We start from the raw sequence: 19,144 nt of genomic DNA on the forward strand, positions 1-19,144 counted from the left end.
TATTATGGGAAATAAATATTTAAATAAAAACAAGCTGCTGATTATTTCACATTTTACTTGTGAGCAACGGCACATTTAAATCTTACAAATATAGTTATTTGGCTTATATCGTGATAGATATCGTTATCGCCTGAAATGAAAAAAACATATCGTGATATGAAAAAATCTCATATCGCCCAGCTCTATCTTGCACATTTAATGCCCGAGACATGGTGCAAACCCAGATAGCGTGTGGCGATGCCATCCCTATTTAGTGAGCGATCTGACACCTTTGTAACGGTACTGCAGGCTAGAAAAAATGACACTGAACTTTCTAAAGAATCGGGCCTTACTGTCACAAGTGATCAACCTTTCTTTTTTTAAGATGTGAAAAATTACCCAAATATGTTTTTACATAACCACCCTTGGCTCCACATTTAATTTTCAAACATTACCACCTTGTGAGGTTAAACTGTCACACAGGTTTACTGCAGTGATACGAGCTTCCTTGTGTTTAGTGAGACACATTAACTTTCTGTAGGGATGTAAAGAATGCAGTTCGCATAGCTGAAGCTGCTGACGCAGCAGATTTCTGTTAAACCAGTTTCAAAGCCTGTTTGAGTGACGTTAAATGCTTTAGCGTTTAACCTCAGATTTCTAAATCCTCTATCAGACCGAGAGCTCGATGAGCAAAGTTTGTCTGTGGGTGCGGTAAGCCCGGAGTGGATTCCTATACTCAGGAATCTGGACAAAGCTGTTTGTCTTTGTTACTGAAAGAAAAACATGCCTGATCTGCACAGATGTAGCAGCACACAAGTGCAAAGTGACTGCAAGCGCTTGCATGAAAATCACCATCCCAGGCTCCTGTTCAAAGATAGAAGCTGTCTGCTGTTTATTCACACTTCCTCTCAGAACACCATGCCATCCTGTATCATCTTAAAATGTCTTTTTTAAGCTGCATGATAATCCTCCTTAGCTGTGTATGGTGTTAGACTAATCGCTACCTACCTAAGTTATAAGTTTTTGTGAGTTATTACTCTCAAGGCAAGATTGTTTTTAACCCTTTCATGCATGAATTATGACAATCTCAATCAGGATTTTTATTCACCTTAGGCATGAAAAAATAGTTTTTTGAGCTTCATTTTTTAAAAAATGTACTTTTCAAAGAGTGTTTTTTTTACTTGTCCACTTACGTGGACAACATCACCTTTTGGAGTGGGTGGCAGGGTATGGAGTGACACATCAGTGTCCAATGTAGTGGTTTATGTGCAAGTATACCATCAACACTGACTCTGTGAAAGGCTGATACAAGAAAACAGCCTTTGAATAGCTGTCTACTCTAGTGACCACTATGTGTGAAAGGGTTAAAAATGCATGTATTTATAGGTGGGGTACTCTGAGTAGACGGATCTGTCTGTCAGCTCACTTTAAATCTTATTGCTGGTACACAACAAACACGATTGCTGCGTTATCAGTGTGTACAGTCCTGAGGTGCGTATGTAGGTGTATGTAAGCATAGACAGTGCAGTCTAACTCAGACCTGCACCCCCACATAGAAACACACACACACGCACCTGTAAATTATTCAAAGCACCAGATGGGGACAGAGAACGCCTGACAGGCAGCGGGACAAAGTATCCAGTGGTCATAGTCCCAAATGTTGTCGTCTTTTTTTCTTTTCTTTTTTTCCTCATTTATTTTTTTATATCTAGTAAAATCAATCAACCTAATGCTTTTTATCTGAGAAAAGCAGATCAGACAAATCCATTAAACAGTTGTGTGAGTGCATCCATGTGTTCAGCAGCGGCCTTTCACTCCTCCTTCCCTTGCCAGTCTGAGCTGGCTCGAGACACTGGCACTGCAAAGGTCAGCGCGTGTGGCTATGTAAAGCGACAACAGTGATCTGTATAATGGGTTTTGTTGTTCCCAAAGCAGATGAAGACCGAGATTAGGCTTAAAGGGGACAGTGAATTTATTAGGCTTTCATTTCTGTGAGAACCATAATCCCAATGGAAGTAAAAGCTTTATTAGCTCATGAATATGTGCTGCCTGCCAGCTTGTCTGTCTGACATTATTTTCACCGGCAATTCATAACAGTGCATTAAAGTATTTCTGTCCATGAGACATGTCACTTTGCCCGTTGCAGTGAAGCTTTGCAACAACAATGGGACCATCTGTACCCTGTTAATCAAACATGTGTACGCTTCTCAGCATGAAAAATTGTTTGTTCAGATTTTTAAATAAAAAAAAAAAAAAAAAAAAAAAAAAAAACTCAGATGATTTTGATTAATTTTCCTAAGCACATCCCCGTGCTTAAAATGTTCAAAATTGATTTGTTGGCATCACATTACAGCAGCTGTACCAGTGTATCTAGCTCAGAACCATTACATATGTTTAAGGAAGGAAGATACCAGCCCAAGAAAATGAATGTAATGAAACAGTAAAAAGGGTTATAACAAAGAAAATATAATGCAGTAGAAAAAATTGTGTGGTTCTGTTGCTGTGGTGGTTCAATCCCAACTGCTCCAGTTTGGTTTGGGCAAGATATTGAATTTAAGTTTTCCCCGATGCGTCCATAAGATTGTGAATGCTAGACAAAGTCTAGTCTTGTTTGAATGAATGTGTGATTGGGTGAATACAGCTTGTAATAAAAAGTGCTTTGAGTGCTCAGAGTAGAAAAGTGCCATAAAAGTCCAAGTCCAAGTGATAAGATTTTGTGGAGGCAGATAAGTGATATGTAAACAATGTTTTAGAAGCACATTTGGGATTTTACAGAGAATAAAATTATCATTAAATCATCACTAATTATCAGAGGACAGAATGACTCTCATAGATGCTTATAAGATGGAAATGGTGGTATTTTGATCATTTTTCTTCAAACTGGCCATGACTGTGTTTGGGTGAGCTAAAGCTTGTGCTGGCTAGCTAGACTAGTTATCGGGATTCAACTCTACTCATTTTGATATTAAGAGGAGATGCTAATTTAAGCTAGCAAAAACACTATATTAAATCTACTAACCAGAAAAACTAACAGCTGACTCCTTTTTGTCTTTTACTACCTGACACTGATTAAGAGAAATCCGCATGTGACTCAATGCTGCCAGTCCCACGAAGCCTCAACACAATTTAAACTGATGTGTTTTTAAAAATAAATTCACTCTGTGCAGTGGTCACAAACAGGTGGATTTACTATAGAGACAGAAAAACAGACAGCCTGAAGAGACACGTTTCGGCTGTAAAGTTGAGTATTTTAACCTGGGATTCTGTGGGGGTGGAGTGGCTTTTAGAGATATCCTGAAGTGCCCATTTGAGGAAATGACAACTTAATTTTTCTGCCCTGGAGTTTGATGTTGGCTTAAGATATGGCGTAACATACAGATCATCCTTGAGGGCTGTTCATACATCACAGCATCCAAATTTCTGACTCAAAAGGGCTGTTTTACTATCGTTGCAGTCATTACACACTGTTTGCTGCTACAACTACACATGTTTCTTTTCCAACTATTTATTTATAAGTGACTTATGTATGTATGTATGTATGTATGTATATATATGTATATATTGTACTATTCTTAGTTAGCGTATTGTCTGTCTTGTCTTAATGTTGGTTTAAAATGGAGCACTGCAACAAAAAATAATTTCCCCCAGGGATCAATAAAGTATTCTGATTCTGATTCTGATTAGAGTTCAGCGTTTAGTGCATTTTAGCCAGGTCTTAGCTTTAGATGGAGAATTGAAGGTGAAATCCAAAACAAAAGACTAGAATCTACAGTATGGGCTTGTGTAAATGTGTGGGTCCGACACACTATGGACCGCAGCAAAATACATGTAATACCAGCAAACATTTTGTTCTCCCTGTTTTCCAGGAACGTGGGAACGAACTGCACTGTGCTGTGCTTGTACTGTAGCTCACTACTCAAGGCATCAATATGCTTCCACTGAAGTGCTCTTCAGATGGCTGAACAGCATGTGAAAGCCCACTTACTCCCCGATGTCAGCACTGAGGGGGGGCTGCAATCCAACATTTTCTTTATTTTCCTAAAGCGACAGTCACAAGAACACCCATTTCATACAACTGATGATCAGCTGTAGATTTGTTTTTATTTTTTCCCCAGAGGCTTTATCCCCCTTCTTGACACAATTACTTATGTCACTTTCTGTTTCTATAACCATTTGCAATGTTTTGGATGCCTTTGAGGAAGGATTGTTCATGAGTGTGTTATGCATGTTTGCACGGTTCATTGCATTTCACTCCTCTGTGAAGGCACAGTTTTCACAATGCATTTGACTGTGCCTTGTGGGACAGAAGCACTTTTGGTGCCAGTTGGAGGTGGTTGGAGGGCCCTTGGAATTAAAGAAAGTATAACAAAATGATCAGTATGTGCTCAGAACAAGCTACTAAAATATACTGCAATCAGAATAACAAAGCATTGACAACAGTCAAGTTATTTGTACCAAGCAGTGGCATCTTTCTAATCTATATTTTGTCTCTGAAAGTATTTTTTAATTCACATTTTGATTTCCAACAAGTACTTTGAATCTGTCTCCCCACATTCTTCAGCTTGTATCCATTATTAAGTTCTTGAGGTGTCCTATGATCCCTCTCATCTCAGCCACTCCACTTAATTATTCCTCACTCTTGGAACGTTATAGAGGAGTATTTCAACCACCTGCACTCGCCTTTTGAAATGAGAACCTCCAGTGGAAATTTTAACCCTCCTGAGTCCAGTCCCTTTTAAAGCACTATCATTAAAGAGAAGGCAGACTGTTTTTTATTACTTTTTTGCTTCTAGCGGCAGTGCTCTTTCAGTCTTAGGTTTCTGCATAGTTGCCTTGAAACACTAAAAATGGATGGTCTGCTTTCAAATGGAGTTTTTTTTTTTTTTTTTTTTTTTTAATATTTATTTATTTTTAACCACAAGCTTTGAAACTGTGTAATAGTGTAGTAGATACCGATGTGTTCTTTTTACTGAACCCAGCGATCACAATGGCTTGAAATTTAATTGATTTACAGAGTCATGTCTATTTTAATACAGTGTCACCTGAAGATCACTCAGTGTCTGCATTCTTTAAATCGGGGAGTGTCAAACATACGGTCTGGGGCCCAGAATTGGCCCGCCAAAGACTTTGGAAAATGTGAAAAGGGGCATACATTTTGGACTTTTAACTAGTTTTAAAGTTTTTACATTTTTACATCTTACCGTACTGATTTAAAAACCTCTGGGTCATTCATACTACACCAAAATATTAAGTAATAGATGAACATTTAAATGACAGTTTCTGGCTCAAGAGTTGGCAGTTCGTCTTGTAATCGGAAGGTTGCCGGTTCGAGCCCCGGCTCGGACAGTCTCGGCCCTTGTGTCCTTGGGCAAGACACTTCACCCGTTGCCTACTGGTGGTGGTCAGAGGGCCCGGTGGCGCCAGTGTCCGGTAGCCTCGCCTCTGTCAGCGCGCCCCAGGGTAACTGTGGCTACAATGTAGCTTGCCATCACCAGTGTGTGAATGGGTGAATGACTGAATGTAGTGTAAAGCGCTTTGGGGTCCTTAGGGACTAAGTAAAGCGCTATACAAATACAGGCCATCAATTTTGGTTTTATTTCATGTGTTTTCTTTGTACTGTTTTTATTTCAGCGTGGGGTTCAAATTATTTGCAAAAGGTTAGGGTTTTTTTCTCTTCTTTTTCTCCTCTGTTAAAAGCTGTGAAAGCTGAAAATCCACTTCTTGTCTTACTGAGTCAGGCTATGTTTCCAGGTAACAGCAGGACTGTCATCGGAATCATAAAGGTGTGTCTGTGGATGTCATTGAGAGGAGGAGCATTTGTATTTAGTCTGCGGTCATTCAAGTTTAACAGCCGCCTTGATCCTGCTCCTCATGCTGATGCTCTTCTGAATCACAAGGGCGGTGTGCAGCTCATGGCTGAGAGGCAGATTACTTCACTCCCACGGATAGATGACATGATTTTGAACTTTTCTCCATCACATTTATTGCTGACTTGGGTTTTATACATTTTATTATTTTATTTTTTTTTAAGTCGAGTGTGGTTTCACCTTTTCACTTAAAAATGATTAAACTATAATGAGGCTGTAAGAGATTAAAAATGGAGAGAGAACTGCTTGAGTATAATGACAGAGACGTGGCAGTAAAACTGGGCTGGACAAAAGCTTAACTTGAATCAGCTTGTGAATACTTTCTAAAAGTGGACACTGAAATGAGTCAGAGACGGGCTCAGCAGAGCTTTTATCTACTTATAATTCCCGTAATGAGTGGAATCCATTTTACCGATGTTTCCCAGTACAGTCGTTTGCCGATAAATCCTAAGAATCCCCATTAGTTTACAGGTTTAATATCGGTGTTTTATGGATAACGTGCTACCATTCAAGCTAAGCGAAGTAATACAAAGCAGTTTTCTTTGATTATAAAAGATGACTCATGATGATGGCAAATGTATGCAAAATCATAATTAGGAATTAATCCAACTGATGTTTAATTCAGTGCCTTGTGCTGTGCAATATATAAACTGTTCAACAAAACAAAAACTGCTTTTGGATGTGGGTAATTGCAAATGTGACATGATAATAACATACTAAGAAAATGGGCAAGCATTATGTGCATTATCAGAGTGACATGTTGCCATTAGCACTGTGCATGTTTAGTGTAAAAACTGTTTTGACAATGTGATCACTTGGTTAGATTAACATTGCATCCAGTAGTAGGAAGCTGGTGTGAGAAAAGTCAATTATCTGACTGTGGTGCACTAGAAAAATCTTTCTCTAAACACATAAAAGTGCACAGTCCAAACATCTAGTGTGTTACTGACACCTATGAGAGGGAAGGGGGGTGTTAATGTGCTAATGGCTTTGGGTTGCCATGAGAATTAAGGGTTTGTGTTACATTATCACCTGCCTGTCCACACTAAGACTCTCAGGACTCTGCATTTCTGAACACAAAGCACACGGTCTCTGCAGACTTTATGTGATAAAGCTTTTATTCACCCTATAGCTCTGTTTGTGTGTGTTGTGTGTGAGAGAGATTTGGCTCGTTTATCAGTGGATGTTATCTTGAGCTGTAGTTCCATGTTGTGTCTTATCTCAATCGCCCTCTAATATCGTCCCTCTGCTCTGTCTTCTGCTCTTCAGGGAGCAGCCGATCTACACCACCAGGGCCCATGTCTTCCAAATCGACCCAACTACCAAGAAGAACTGGGTTCCTGCCAGCAAGCAGGCTGTCACTGTCTCCTATTTTTATGACAGCACGCGTAACAGCTACCGCATTATCAGTGTCGATGGAACCAAGGTATGTGTGTGCATATTCTGTATCTTTGTGTAACAATATCAATATCAATAACTGCCCTCGGGAGACATGGAACGAGAGAAACACTTAATAGTATTGAACAAAAGGTGCTGCCCAGCATGTCAGTATTGCATTTGCTGCTCTCACTGATTAGCGTTAGTCCAACATGGCAATGTTTAAGGTTTCCTGCAACTCCTCTGCGTTTGTCTGAATAATTTGATATTAAATTTATTGCACAATGACAAAGAAAAAGATGACATCAGCTCTATTTGAGGTCACAATATTTAGCAGTTAGAATTGTTGTATGATTAACTCTTTACACCTTGAAAGCCTACTTACTGGGAGCAGCCCTAGTAACAGGAGGCTTGAGGTCAAACTTCATCTTTATGGGGAAAGCGTCAAAGTTTAGTCTACTCATGTAGTGCTAAGCTGAAATAACTGTCTAACCGGACTGGCTGACACCTGCAGTTAGGTCCATAAGTGTCAGACAGTGACACAGTTTTTCTAGGTTTGTCTCTGTGCATCACCACGGTGGATTTTAATGATCAAATGATCAAGATGTGATTGAAGTACAGACTTTTAGCTTAAAAAAGGGGTTTGACAAAACCATTGCATTAGCTGTTCAGTAATTAGTCATTTTATGCACAGTCCCCCATTTTCAGAGTTTCAAAAGTAACAGTTGACTGACAAGTTGTTTCATGTCTTGTCAGGCTTGTTCACCATTTATTCCATGACAAATTAAGCATTCTGGAGTTGATTCAAGTATTGAACTTGCATTCAGTTCACTGGAACTGTCTATGTGAGAGTTGTTGATGCAACTGAAAGAAACCAGATTAGACCTCGCTGGAAGATCTCCAAACGTGTTGGCGTAATTCTGAAATAAAAATCTTTAGACAGATGAAGACGCGTTTAACCCGTACCCGAATGATAGGAAGGGAAATCTATGAGGTAAGGAGAGAAACATGATCTGACGCACAACACTTATTCTGTCAAACACACTGTTATAGTATGGGCATGTATGGCTGCCAGTGGAACTGGTTCAGCAGTATTTAGTAATTATCTGACTGCTGATAGAAGTAGCAGGATGAACTCTGTAGTGTACATGGCTGTACTCTCTGCTCAGATCAAAACTGATCCCACGGTGCTTCACAGTACACAAGGATAATGGCCCAAAGCATACAGTGAAAGCAACCCAAGAGTTTCTCAAGGGAAAGAAATTTGATATTTTTCAATGTGCACGTTGGTCACCTGATCTCAGACCATCAGAGCACACTTTGGAGTTACTGAAGACAAAACTGAAGGCAGAGACACCCACAAACAAGTGAGAGTCGAGACCTGGCAGAGCGCATACACAGCATGTGGTGACGAGCATGGGTTCTAGACTTCAGGTAATCATTGACTGCAAAGGATTTTCATCACCATGTTAAAGACTTTTCAAAGTTATTTTAGTTTGTCCAATTACTTTTGAGCCTGTGGAAATGAGGTCATGTAAAGGTTGGCTGTAGTTTAAATGTAATAAATAGACTACATTGAAACAGACTTTCTATACTGTCGCTGCATTTGGTACTGCTACAGTTTAAACTGTGTATACTTGTTATAGCAATGTTAATTGGAGACCTTAAAATTCAGAATTGCCCATTGAACAGTTGTACTTTCCATTAACTGTATAAACATACATCTAATAAAATATTTTTTAAAATTAATGCAGTGTTACAGTTCATAAAATAAAAATGTTCGTGTTGACTGTCCAATTAAGGGAGGAAAAAAAAGTGTGAGCTCTGCATTTTTATTTGCCAGCTGTTTCCATGGATTTAATGTATTTAAAAGCACACACAGCACATAAAAATATGAATATGGGACACACATTGATGATTTCTGTGCTTACCTAGGATCTTCTGCCTAGTTAAACTGTTTCCAGACATGGAGCTTTGCAAAACAAATATGTTAATCATAACATTAACTTGAATAACTGCCATGTAAGTTGAAATATTAGCAATCTTCCCCTCTAATAGATTAACAAGAGTATCAAAGAGCTGCCGACCTGTGGAGTCACAATTAAACTCAATTATCTGTAATTTCATGTCATCAACAAAAAGCCAACAGTCGTCATACTCTGAGGGTGGTAGAGTTTTTAAAGACTGGCCACACTGCAGGGGGAAAGTGTCAACTTTTGCTTGTGTTATAGTGATTTTTTTTTTTTTGTAGTTGTGAGCATAGTGCTAAGATTAAATAATACAAGTGATGATGGACACCACTTGAATTTGTCTACATCCCATATTCACACAGTCTTCCTCTGCTTGCTGAAAAAGTACATTATGCGTTTCCATGGCGATCAGTTTTCTGTCTGTGTAGAAAGCTAGAGGAGCCTCAGGACAGCGATATTCCTCTGTTGACACTGTTAGGCAACCACATTTCAGAGTCTTAAATCAAATAGTTTACCTGCAGAGCCACTTTAGGGTGGGTGTGTTGACAGATGTTTGGATTGGTTGATAGTTTCAATTCTCTGCTTCGGTGAAAGGATTGAGGAGTTAAGATTATCAGCAGGCGATGAGTGGCTTTCTCACAGGAAGTCAGCATATCGGTGTTGAGTTTTTTGCACAGCAAGCATGTCCTGCTGTCTTCTTAGTGCAAAGCATGTTTTTTTGTTGTTTTTGTTTTTTCTTTTTGTATGTTTTTGACCATCTGGCTCTACTGTAAAGAGCTTGTGTTCATTCTTAGAATTGTAACTCACTTTTCTGGGCAGTTTAAGCCTCACAGCACAATTTTAAGTAAAAGAAGCATCGGTTCTCTTCTCCAGCAAAGCATTGTTGAGTCAAGCTCTGCTAGCTTCAAAGCATTGAAAGCTTTCTTCCTACAGCTACAGAGGCAAGACTTTAATGTGTTATGTCATCAGCCAGCACTTATGGATCTGCAGGGATGACAACAGCTGACAATAGATTACTAAAGATAAACTATATCTACTACTTCATGTCTGTTTTATTTGTGAGAAAGATAATGGGACTATTATTTATTCATGTCTAAAAGCATCAATATTTTGTCCTCTATTTCCTCAAGGCCATGAGTGCTCTCTCTCTTCTCTCCCTCTCCTGTCATCTTTGTTGTTGTCCTCCTCCTCCTCCCTCCTCTGTAACCTTAACAGAACATTATGTGTCATAAAATCTCTGCAGGGAACCGCTGTACGCGAGGTACAGGGAAAAGGAATTTCTCAAATGTTATCGCAATTTAAAAGGAGCAGACTCCTGCTGATTTTAATTTTATCCTCCTATCCATTTAATTTAAGTGAGTCAAAGTGATGTCGATATGAGCAAAGTAACCAAAAGCGAAGAAACGTTGAGTCATGTCAAATAGATGTTAAATATAGTTTCTAGTTTGCACAGTTGCTACAAGGGAGACAGGTCTGTCTAGAAGAATTCTGTGCTGTTGCACGCACTAACTATGACAGACCATCAGCTTGTATTCATCCACCTATGATGTCTGGGCAACTGGCTGATGATGATATGGCAAGTAGAGGAGCGCATCAGCACTTTTGACTGTCGCTCAGCCTGCATCGTGCTTCTCATGCAACGATGTACCAAGTGCTGTGACAACACAGTGAGGACACATCTAGCTGTACTTTATAAATAATTCCCAGTATGATAACTTTGTGAGGTAATGCCTAAAACACTCAGTTCTTTTTAGATTTATCTTTCTGACACTTCATTAAGTATCTTCTTCTTTTTTTTTTTTCTTTTTTTTTTTTGGCACAGCCAGTTTCTAGCACTAACGTTAAAGCTCATGAGCTTATGAGTTTGGCTTGTAGGCTAAAAGACATGTCTCCGCCAGTAATAAGAATTCAAATGAGCTTTTTATTCATCAAATGCTTGTGTAATTTAGTAATTTCATTGTATTCATTCACTTTGTCTGCTTATTACAATGTCTGTTAAGCCAGGGCAATCTTCATTGCATGGCATACCCTCCTTTCTCTTCGCTGTTCCTGTCAATCGTCACTTTTGACTGTTAAATACAAAACTGTCAAACAAATATATATTCTGCTACCTAGCCAGAGCTCATTAATGTGCTGGGAAATGTTGGCATTCAGCTGCTTTGCCCATACCAAGGAAGAAAGGAGTAAAAAAATTTCCAAAACCTGAAGGTTCTGAAATAATTATTTTATTAAGTGCTAAGTATTCTACAGTGCTACCAGTGACATGTTGTTTGTGAAAGTGGAAAAATAAGGGTTAATTGTGCTGGAACATAAACAAGATGATCAGGTTTATTCATTCTTTTTAAAGTTGTTTTGGTCTTGCCTAAACAGCATAGTTTGTATCAAACTATCAAAAAGTCAAGTTTTCCTGTTATCATCAATCTGCTCATAAAGAGTACACTAAGTTTTTTTTTTTTTTTTTTCTAATTTTCCTTTTTTTTGAAGTTGTGAGCCATAAATGTTTGTTTCCATCCAAGAACAAGAAAACAAAAAACTAACACCCTCCCCGATAAACCTGGGGATCTAGGGGATATGCACACTCCACCTTTCAGTGTCTGGTACGTCAAGCTAGTCGATTGGATATTGTGCTGTATGCCCAGCTGTCATCAGAGAGAATGCACTGGGCTGTTATCAGTCCCAGCACAATTATCCATAAGGATTATGACACAGTTGCACCAACCTTTTATAGTGTGAAGTCCCAGCATCAGCAAATTCTGTATTGTAAACAAAGCTGCAGATCAGTGACTCTTTCAACAGGGGAAACAAACGAGGACAGGAAACATAAAAAAATAAATAAATCTAAAAGCACGCATTTGAACTTTTGCCAGTTAAAAAGCTGCACTTCATCAGACAACTGTCAAGACTTGAAGCATAAATACACAGAAGTGTTGTATTTATTGTGACTCAAGGTACAAATACACCCTCTATTCAGGCAACACCTGGATTTATAGGTCTGCAAAGACCTTGTGAAGGTCTTGGCTTTCTCAGAGATCAAAAGCTACATTCGGGATGTTGAACTAGCAGACTTATTAATTCAACTTTCTGCGTCATAAACATCAGCAGATGTACAAAACAAATATAATTCACACAAAAACTGTAAAAAAAAAATACATTCTGCTAAGTTGAGTTAAAAGTGGTGTTAGGTAACCAAACTTGCGTCATCACCACCGAGGAACAGTGTTTTGTTTTTTTGCAGTTCTTAATATATGGTGAGATGAAATGCATCAGGACATTAAAGCAGTTGGCAGACATACAGAAATACTGAACATTTTTTCATCTGCATCACACCTCTACCTGATGAGCAATCGCAATTTTTCCACTTTGCTTTCTGGTTTAATGACAGGACATGGCAGACTTTGTCTCACCTATCATTGGCTGTGTTTCAGATATACCACAGCATCATAATGACTATCCTCACTGCGCATTTGTCACCATAATTCAGATTTTTATTTTTTTGTATGTCCTTTTAAGAAAAAAAGATTCCTTCCTGTTCGTCCTAATTATCAGTAGATAACTTCAGCTGGTGTTTTTTTTTTTTTTTTTTTTTTTTTTTTTTTTTTTTTTTTTCCTTTCCAACCATGAAAAAGTCATCTGGTATTTGGTGCTTGATAACTGATCTCTCATGTTCTACATCTCCTTTCCTAATCACTGACTCTGCAGATTCTGTGCACTCTGCAGACACCTAATCGGCCGAGGAAGCTTTCCCTTATAACCTCCTGGCTGTCTCTGAGTTTCCAGCTGACCCTCAGGCCATTAGCTTGCCGAGCTTCACTCTGTGCCTCCTGTGCCACTTGATCCACAGCCCGGCTCACCATCCACACAGCTGCCAGCGTCACTCTGCACCCCCTCCCTTTCCTCCGTCACACCCTCCCACTCTCTCATTGGCTTGCTCACTGGGTCGTTTACATATGCGTGCCAAACATACAGTCACAGGTCTCGTGGGGGTAACTTTGTATCCCATGTTACATTACAGATGATACTGTAAATGCAATGTCTGAGCCTTTCTCTGCAGATACTTTTAGTTCAGTAGGTATAAAGTTACAGGTATGTAGTTTAATTAGTCTCAGTGTTTTTCTTTATTAATATATAGTATAAAACAGCAATGAGATGTATTCAAGATGGCAGAAAATAATGGAATAGTTTGACATTGCTCTGTTGTTTTGGTTTAACAAAAAAAAAAAAACAACAAAAAAAAAAACGGGGAGAAATAAATCCCTCTTGCCTTCAGAAATGCCTCATCATGCAATTGCTGCAGATTCCTAGGCTGCAGGTGATGATAATCTCCTGTTCCAGGACATCCCAAAAGTTCTGTGGGTTTAAGATCTGTTGATATGTCACCACACAATTACACAACCACCAGCAACCTGAACCAAGGCTGGATGGCTTTCATGTTTACACCAAATTCTCACCCTACCATCTGAACGTTGAAGCGGAAGTCAAGACTCATCAGGTTAGGTGACATTTATCGATCTATTGTCCAACTTTGCTGAGGCCAAGCAAATTATAGCCTCAGTTTCCTGTTCTTGGCTGACAGTAGTGGTATCCGGTGTAGTCTGTAGCCCATCTGCTTCAAGGGTCGATTTGTTGTACTTTCACAGATGTTTTTTTGCTTACCTTGATTAGAACAAGTGGTTATTGATATTGTCTTCACCTCAAAGCAGTCTACATTTTCACCCAGAGAACTGCCGATTACTCGCAATTTAAGAGTCCACATGCCGATTGTACGTTTAATTATGAAATAATTTTATGGTAATGAATTTTTTAAGAAAACTTAGCGGGGAGTAAAATGTTTGAGAAGCACTGACTGCGTTCAGGTCTTTGTACCTGTAGTGTGTAGCTTCAGTGGTATAAACGTCATCATGCTGTGTTTCAAATCTTATAGCAAGAGTTATCTTGCATTATGTTTTTGTTTAATAAAATTAAATTTAGTGAAAAAAAATTTTCTACCTCTTAAAAAAAACAAAACAAACAGAATTTCTCCTAATTATTTTGAGAATTATCTGAAAGCATTCATCACACACGAGATAAAAAAGAGAGGATTATTATTCCAAAGGAAATTCACATTTTATACGCCGCTGGTTGCAGACATTTACTGCGTGTTTACCTAACTCCTTCCTTTTTTCGCTTTATTCCGCAGCAGCACTCCACTTTTTCCACAATGATCATTAAAGTTTCATCTTATCTTAACACTTCTCTTTGAGCCAGAGTTATGAGCCCTGTTAAATATTCACTTCACTGCTAGAGATGAGACGTAGGAGTGTTGTTCAGGCTTTACCCAGGTTCCACTTCAGGGGAAATTGGGTCACCTTTGTTTTGAAGAAGCCTCTGAAAGAGTGATGATTTTTAAGATCAGATTAGCAGTGCCTTGGTAAATTGCCAGTCTCCTTATAAACCCTTGATGTGGGAATGATGCCTGCATCAAAGATTGCAGTTGTAATCTTTAGCTGTGTTGCCTGATGGTCGTCTTTTTTTCTTTTTTCTTTTTTTTTGTTCACCTGTTGTGATCTTTCTCCCTAGGCGCCATTAGCATTGATCTAAATAGAGGACAAACATTAATTGCGTACTAATGATCCTTATTCCGCTCGCTCAGGCTCCTCTGCTTTTTGGCTCGCTGTGTCCAGTAATGATGTGGTATAAAGAGTTTTAACACCTCAGCCACTAAAAAGATGGAGAGGGAGACAGTGGGGGCGTAGAATGGGACACGAGTCTGTCAGCAGTTTAAATCCTCAGATCCTGTATTCAGAGCCATGTTGCTATGAAACAAGGGCTGCTCTGCCATTAGACTGTCTTCTATTGTTTCTTAATCGTTGGGATAATTTGCGTGTGCTGGTTTTAAGTTCTGTTATATCTCTGTAGTGAGACTGGGTTTGTGTGCATGCAGCAATAAATCAAAGCTGCTTGTGTTTACATGCACATCTAGCATCACAGAGGATAAGAGTGGTCTATATGAACTAGAGCAGGGCGATATGGCCAAAAATATTTATCACGATATATATTTGAAAATTTGCGATAACGATATAACCGACGATATAATTGATGCGAGACAAAATACAACTCCACAACATTACTAGCGCAAAAAGACAACCTTCCATTTATTTTCACTTAAACAAGAAGCTGGTTTTTATGTACATTAAAGCTTTATAAAAATGTAACAGTGCAAATGCAAATTCCTTGCTGAAAGTTTAACCAAAAGGCACTTCCAGTAGAAATGGGCTGACATATCCTGAGCATAACCATGTATAATATCCACTGAAGTTAAAAAGAGGTGCTTTGCAACATTAAACTGCAGTGTGCGGTACGCATTTTTCGGACCATAAGGTGCACGGGATTATAAGGCACATTAAGCGAAACAAAGCAGTCAGATGAATCAAACTTTATTAAACTTATTCTTCTTGCTTCCTCCACTTCTGTACCATTGATTCATTAATGTTGAATTCTCTGGCAGCTGCTCTATTCCCATGTTGTTGCAGTATATTAATGACTAACCTCGTATTGTGGATGGATTATCTCAGTTGTTCTCCTGACTGAAGTTTGGTCCGTTTACAGCATCCTGCCATGCAATTGCATTTGTCTCTAACCATGAAGAACCTTCACGTTAACTTTTATAAGTGGAAAAGTGTTAGTGTTCGTCCTCCAGCTTCACTGTTTATGTTATGCTAACATAGCTGTGTCGCTAGCGATCACGTAGCACATCATTATATACCAGCTAGCCCAACTTCAGTAACCCTACAAACGTCAATGCTGTTTAGTTTCCTGTCTTCATTTATGTTGGAAGTGATAGCAGAGCTGCACGTTTGATTTTTTTCAGAAATCTCTCTGTCAGAACATGCTATATCATGCTTAGGTAACTAGCGAAACTAGCGAGCTAACTTCCGCTAGCTTCCTGCTAACTTCTAACTCCGTTAAATGTAATAACTTTTGTTTTCATGGATGCCTGGAAGTTAAACTTTATAGTTACACCTGGTAAAGCAGCAATGCTGATCGTTTTATTAAAGATGAAAGAATTTAGACAGTTTTTAACTCTAAGTGATGCTGCAGTGTTGTTTGACCTGAAACATACGGAGTTTAGGACCCAGATTACTCCCAGATTTAAGAGCATCTTAGTCCGACAAATATGACAATAACAACGGCCGCTTGCATGTTCTGCAAAAAAATGTGCTTTGTCGTGTATCTGACGGACAAACACCAAACCAGTTCCACATCACTGAAGTTGCACCATTTTTACAAACCAATTCTGGTTCATCTGTTTCACTCAACAATCGGCCATGTGCGTATGAAAACAAAGGCACTGCGCATGCGCGTTTTACTCCCATTCTATCGCGATATTTCATTTTCCTATCGTTGCCTAACATTATACCGGTATTACCGTGAACGGTATAATATGGCCCAGCCCTAATATGAACTGTGATGCGATATACAAATCGGTGAAGTCAGGCTGACATGGTGTTTAGATACGTGTTGCTTTCTTCACTGACACATGCACTCGTTACAATTTTAGACTGCAGCAGATGTTTTCTGGCATCGGAGTTGCGGCATGGCTACAACAGGTGAATGGATACTGTAGATCATTGGTTAAATGATCACCAAGCAATATTTGTTTGTGCGGACCTGCCATAACTGTGGGGGACTAGTCCAACCGGAATAGTATGGTGGGGGGAGTTTTGTTCTTCCGGGGCGGTCTGTGTGTTTTGTCATGTGCTGGAGTACGCATTAAAAGTTTTACAGCGGACTAACATCGAGAGTGATTATTAGCTCGTCGCATCACACGAGAGTGCTACATGGTGTCAGAAGACGGTACGGACGTCACGCCAGCGCGTATGTTTATATCCCTATGATATTTTCATCGCCGCTGCTCACTCTGACAAGCTGGCGAAGACAAGGGCTTACATTCTCCTGAATATTGCTGGACCAGACGCCATTGAACGAGAACGCTCGTTCGTTTATGCTCCTGCCGTTCGCGCAGCTGGTGCAGATGGAGAGATACTCATTGCTGCTGAGTCCAGAGAGGATCCAGAGTGTTTGAAGGCAAAATTTCGAGAAATCTGCAATCCTCAACACAACAGGACGATGGAAAGATATAGATTCCACACCAGAAATCAGAAGCCAGGTGAGACACTTGAATCATTCATCAGTGATTTAAAGATCAAGGCTAAATGTTGTCACTTTGGGGACCTCACTGACGAGATGCTCAGTGATCGTATCGTCTGTGGTGTCATTAGCGACACGTTGAGAAAGGCTCTGCTAAGAGACAGCGAGCTAACACTTGCTAAAGCTATCTCGGTGTGTCGAATACACGAAATGACTGAAAAAAACAGCAAGACACTAGCAACACAAGCTACCAGTGTCGACGCAGTAAAGCCCATTCTGAACAGCAAGCACAAGCCGAAGCCCCTTTCATTCCCACAGACTGTCACCAATTGCTCCAATTGTGGAGGCAGCCACGCGGCCAAGCGAGACAAGTGTCCAGCATTTGGACAACAGTGTCACAACTGTAAAAAACTGAATCACTACAAAAGTTGCTGCAAGTCTAAACCACGCAGCCATCACAGAGCCCCTAACAGACAGACTGCAAGGCGGCTTGTGAACGAATTAACAGTGAGTGAGCCACCACTTCAAGATGAAACGTTTTATGTGGATGGTGTAGAGCTTGACAGACAGATTGACTGCATCCACGCTAAAGCTAATAAAAAAGATGAGGGATTTGTCACAATACACATAAATGGCGTGCCCACAGAGATGAAAGTAGATACGGGAGCGAAATGCAACGTCATGTCACTCAAGACTTTCGAAACAGTGAATGGCGGAAGACAGACTGTTAAACAAGAGAATCCTGTGAGCCTTGTTGCCTATGGAGGCACGAGAATTCAGACCACTGGAACTGTTACACTCCCTTGTTGCTTAAAGAAGCAGTGTCACACGTTGCCTTTCTTTTTGGTGGATAGAGAAGTGCAACCGCTGCTAGGATTTCGAGCATGCATGGAAATGGGCATTGTGAAAATGAGCCCTGAGGTCCACCAGATCAGCACAGAAAGCAGCACAGATTTCAGCTCCCACATATTCACACAATACCATGACCTGTTCAGAGATGAACTGGGGGAACTTCCAGTCACATACTCAATGATACTAGACCCTGATGTGCAGCCTGTGGTCCGTCCAGCCCACCGCATCCCCATCGCGATGCAGGAAAGAGTCAAAGCTGAACTTGAACGCATGCAACGCATCGGCGTTGTAACACCAGTCACCGAGCCTACTGACTGGGTGTCCTCAATGGTGGCAGCACACAAGAAAGACAAGCATGAGATCAGACTGTGCATAAATCCAAAAGACCTCAACACAGCACTGAAAAGACCCCATCACCCAATGCGTAGCGTTGAGGAAGTGGCAGCACAGATGTCAGGAGCAACAGTGTTCTCAGTGCTAGATGCAAAAAACTCCTTCTGGCAAATAAAGCTCGACGAGAAATCCTCAATGCTGACCACATTCAGCACCCCATTTGGGCGATACAGGTTTCTGCGGATGCCCTTTGGTATCAACTCAGCCAGTGAGGTGTTCCAGCGCTCCATGGAACAGCTGTTTACCGGTTACCCGTGCTCTGTCATCGTGGATGGCATCATCATCGGAGGACACGGAGTGGCCGAACATGATGCCAACCTAAAAAAAGTGCTGACACGTGCTCGAGAGATCAAACTCAGGCTAAACCCTGACAAGTGCAAATTTCGCCTAGATCAAGTGTCATATGTGGGCCACATCTTCACAAGGGACGGTCTAAAAGCAGACCCCTCCAAAACCACAGCAGTAGGAGCAATGCCAGTGCCCACGGATGTCATGTCGCTACAGCGCTTCCTCGGTATGGTTAATTACCTTGGGAAATACATACCGAACCTTAGTGAGATTGCCGCACCCCTAAGGAAA

The 19,144-nt window shown here is 40.2% G+C and overlaps 1 protein-coding gene across 3 annotated transcripts in view; it reads left to right on the plus strand.

The window, feature by feature from the left end:
• The window catches only part of homer2 (homer scaffold protein 2), a 39,889-nt gene that overhangs the window by 7,050 nt on the left and 13,695 nt on the right, over positions 1-19,144 (plus strand). For all 3 annotated transcript variants that reach the window (XM_085273265.1, XM_085273259.1, XM_085273273.1), the window contains exon 2: positions 7,116-7,272. In XM_085273265.1, coding sequence (XP_085129391.1) covers positions 7,116-7,272 — 157 coding nt within the window. The remainder of the gene's footprint in view (positions 1-7,115; positions 7,273-19,144) is intronic.

The sequence above is a fragment of the Mchenga conophoros genome, linkage group LG1 (assembly GCF_057382185.1).
Source record: "Mchenga conophoros isolate Kocher_MC1m ecotype Shallow Benthic linkage group LG1, M_conophoros_male_GT1.1, whole genome shotgun sequence".
Lineage (NCBI taxonomy): Eukaryota > Metazoa > Chordata > Actinopteri > Cichliformes > Cichlidae > Mchenga > Mchenga conophoros.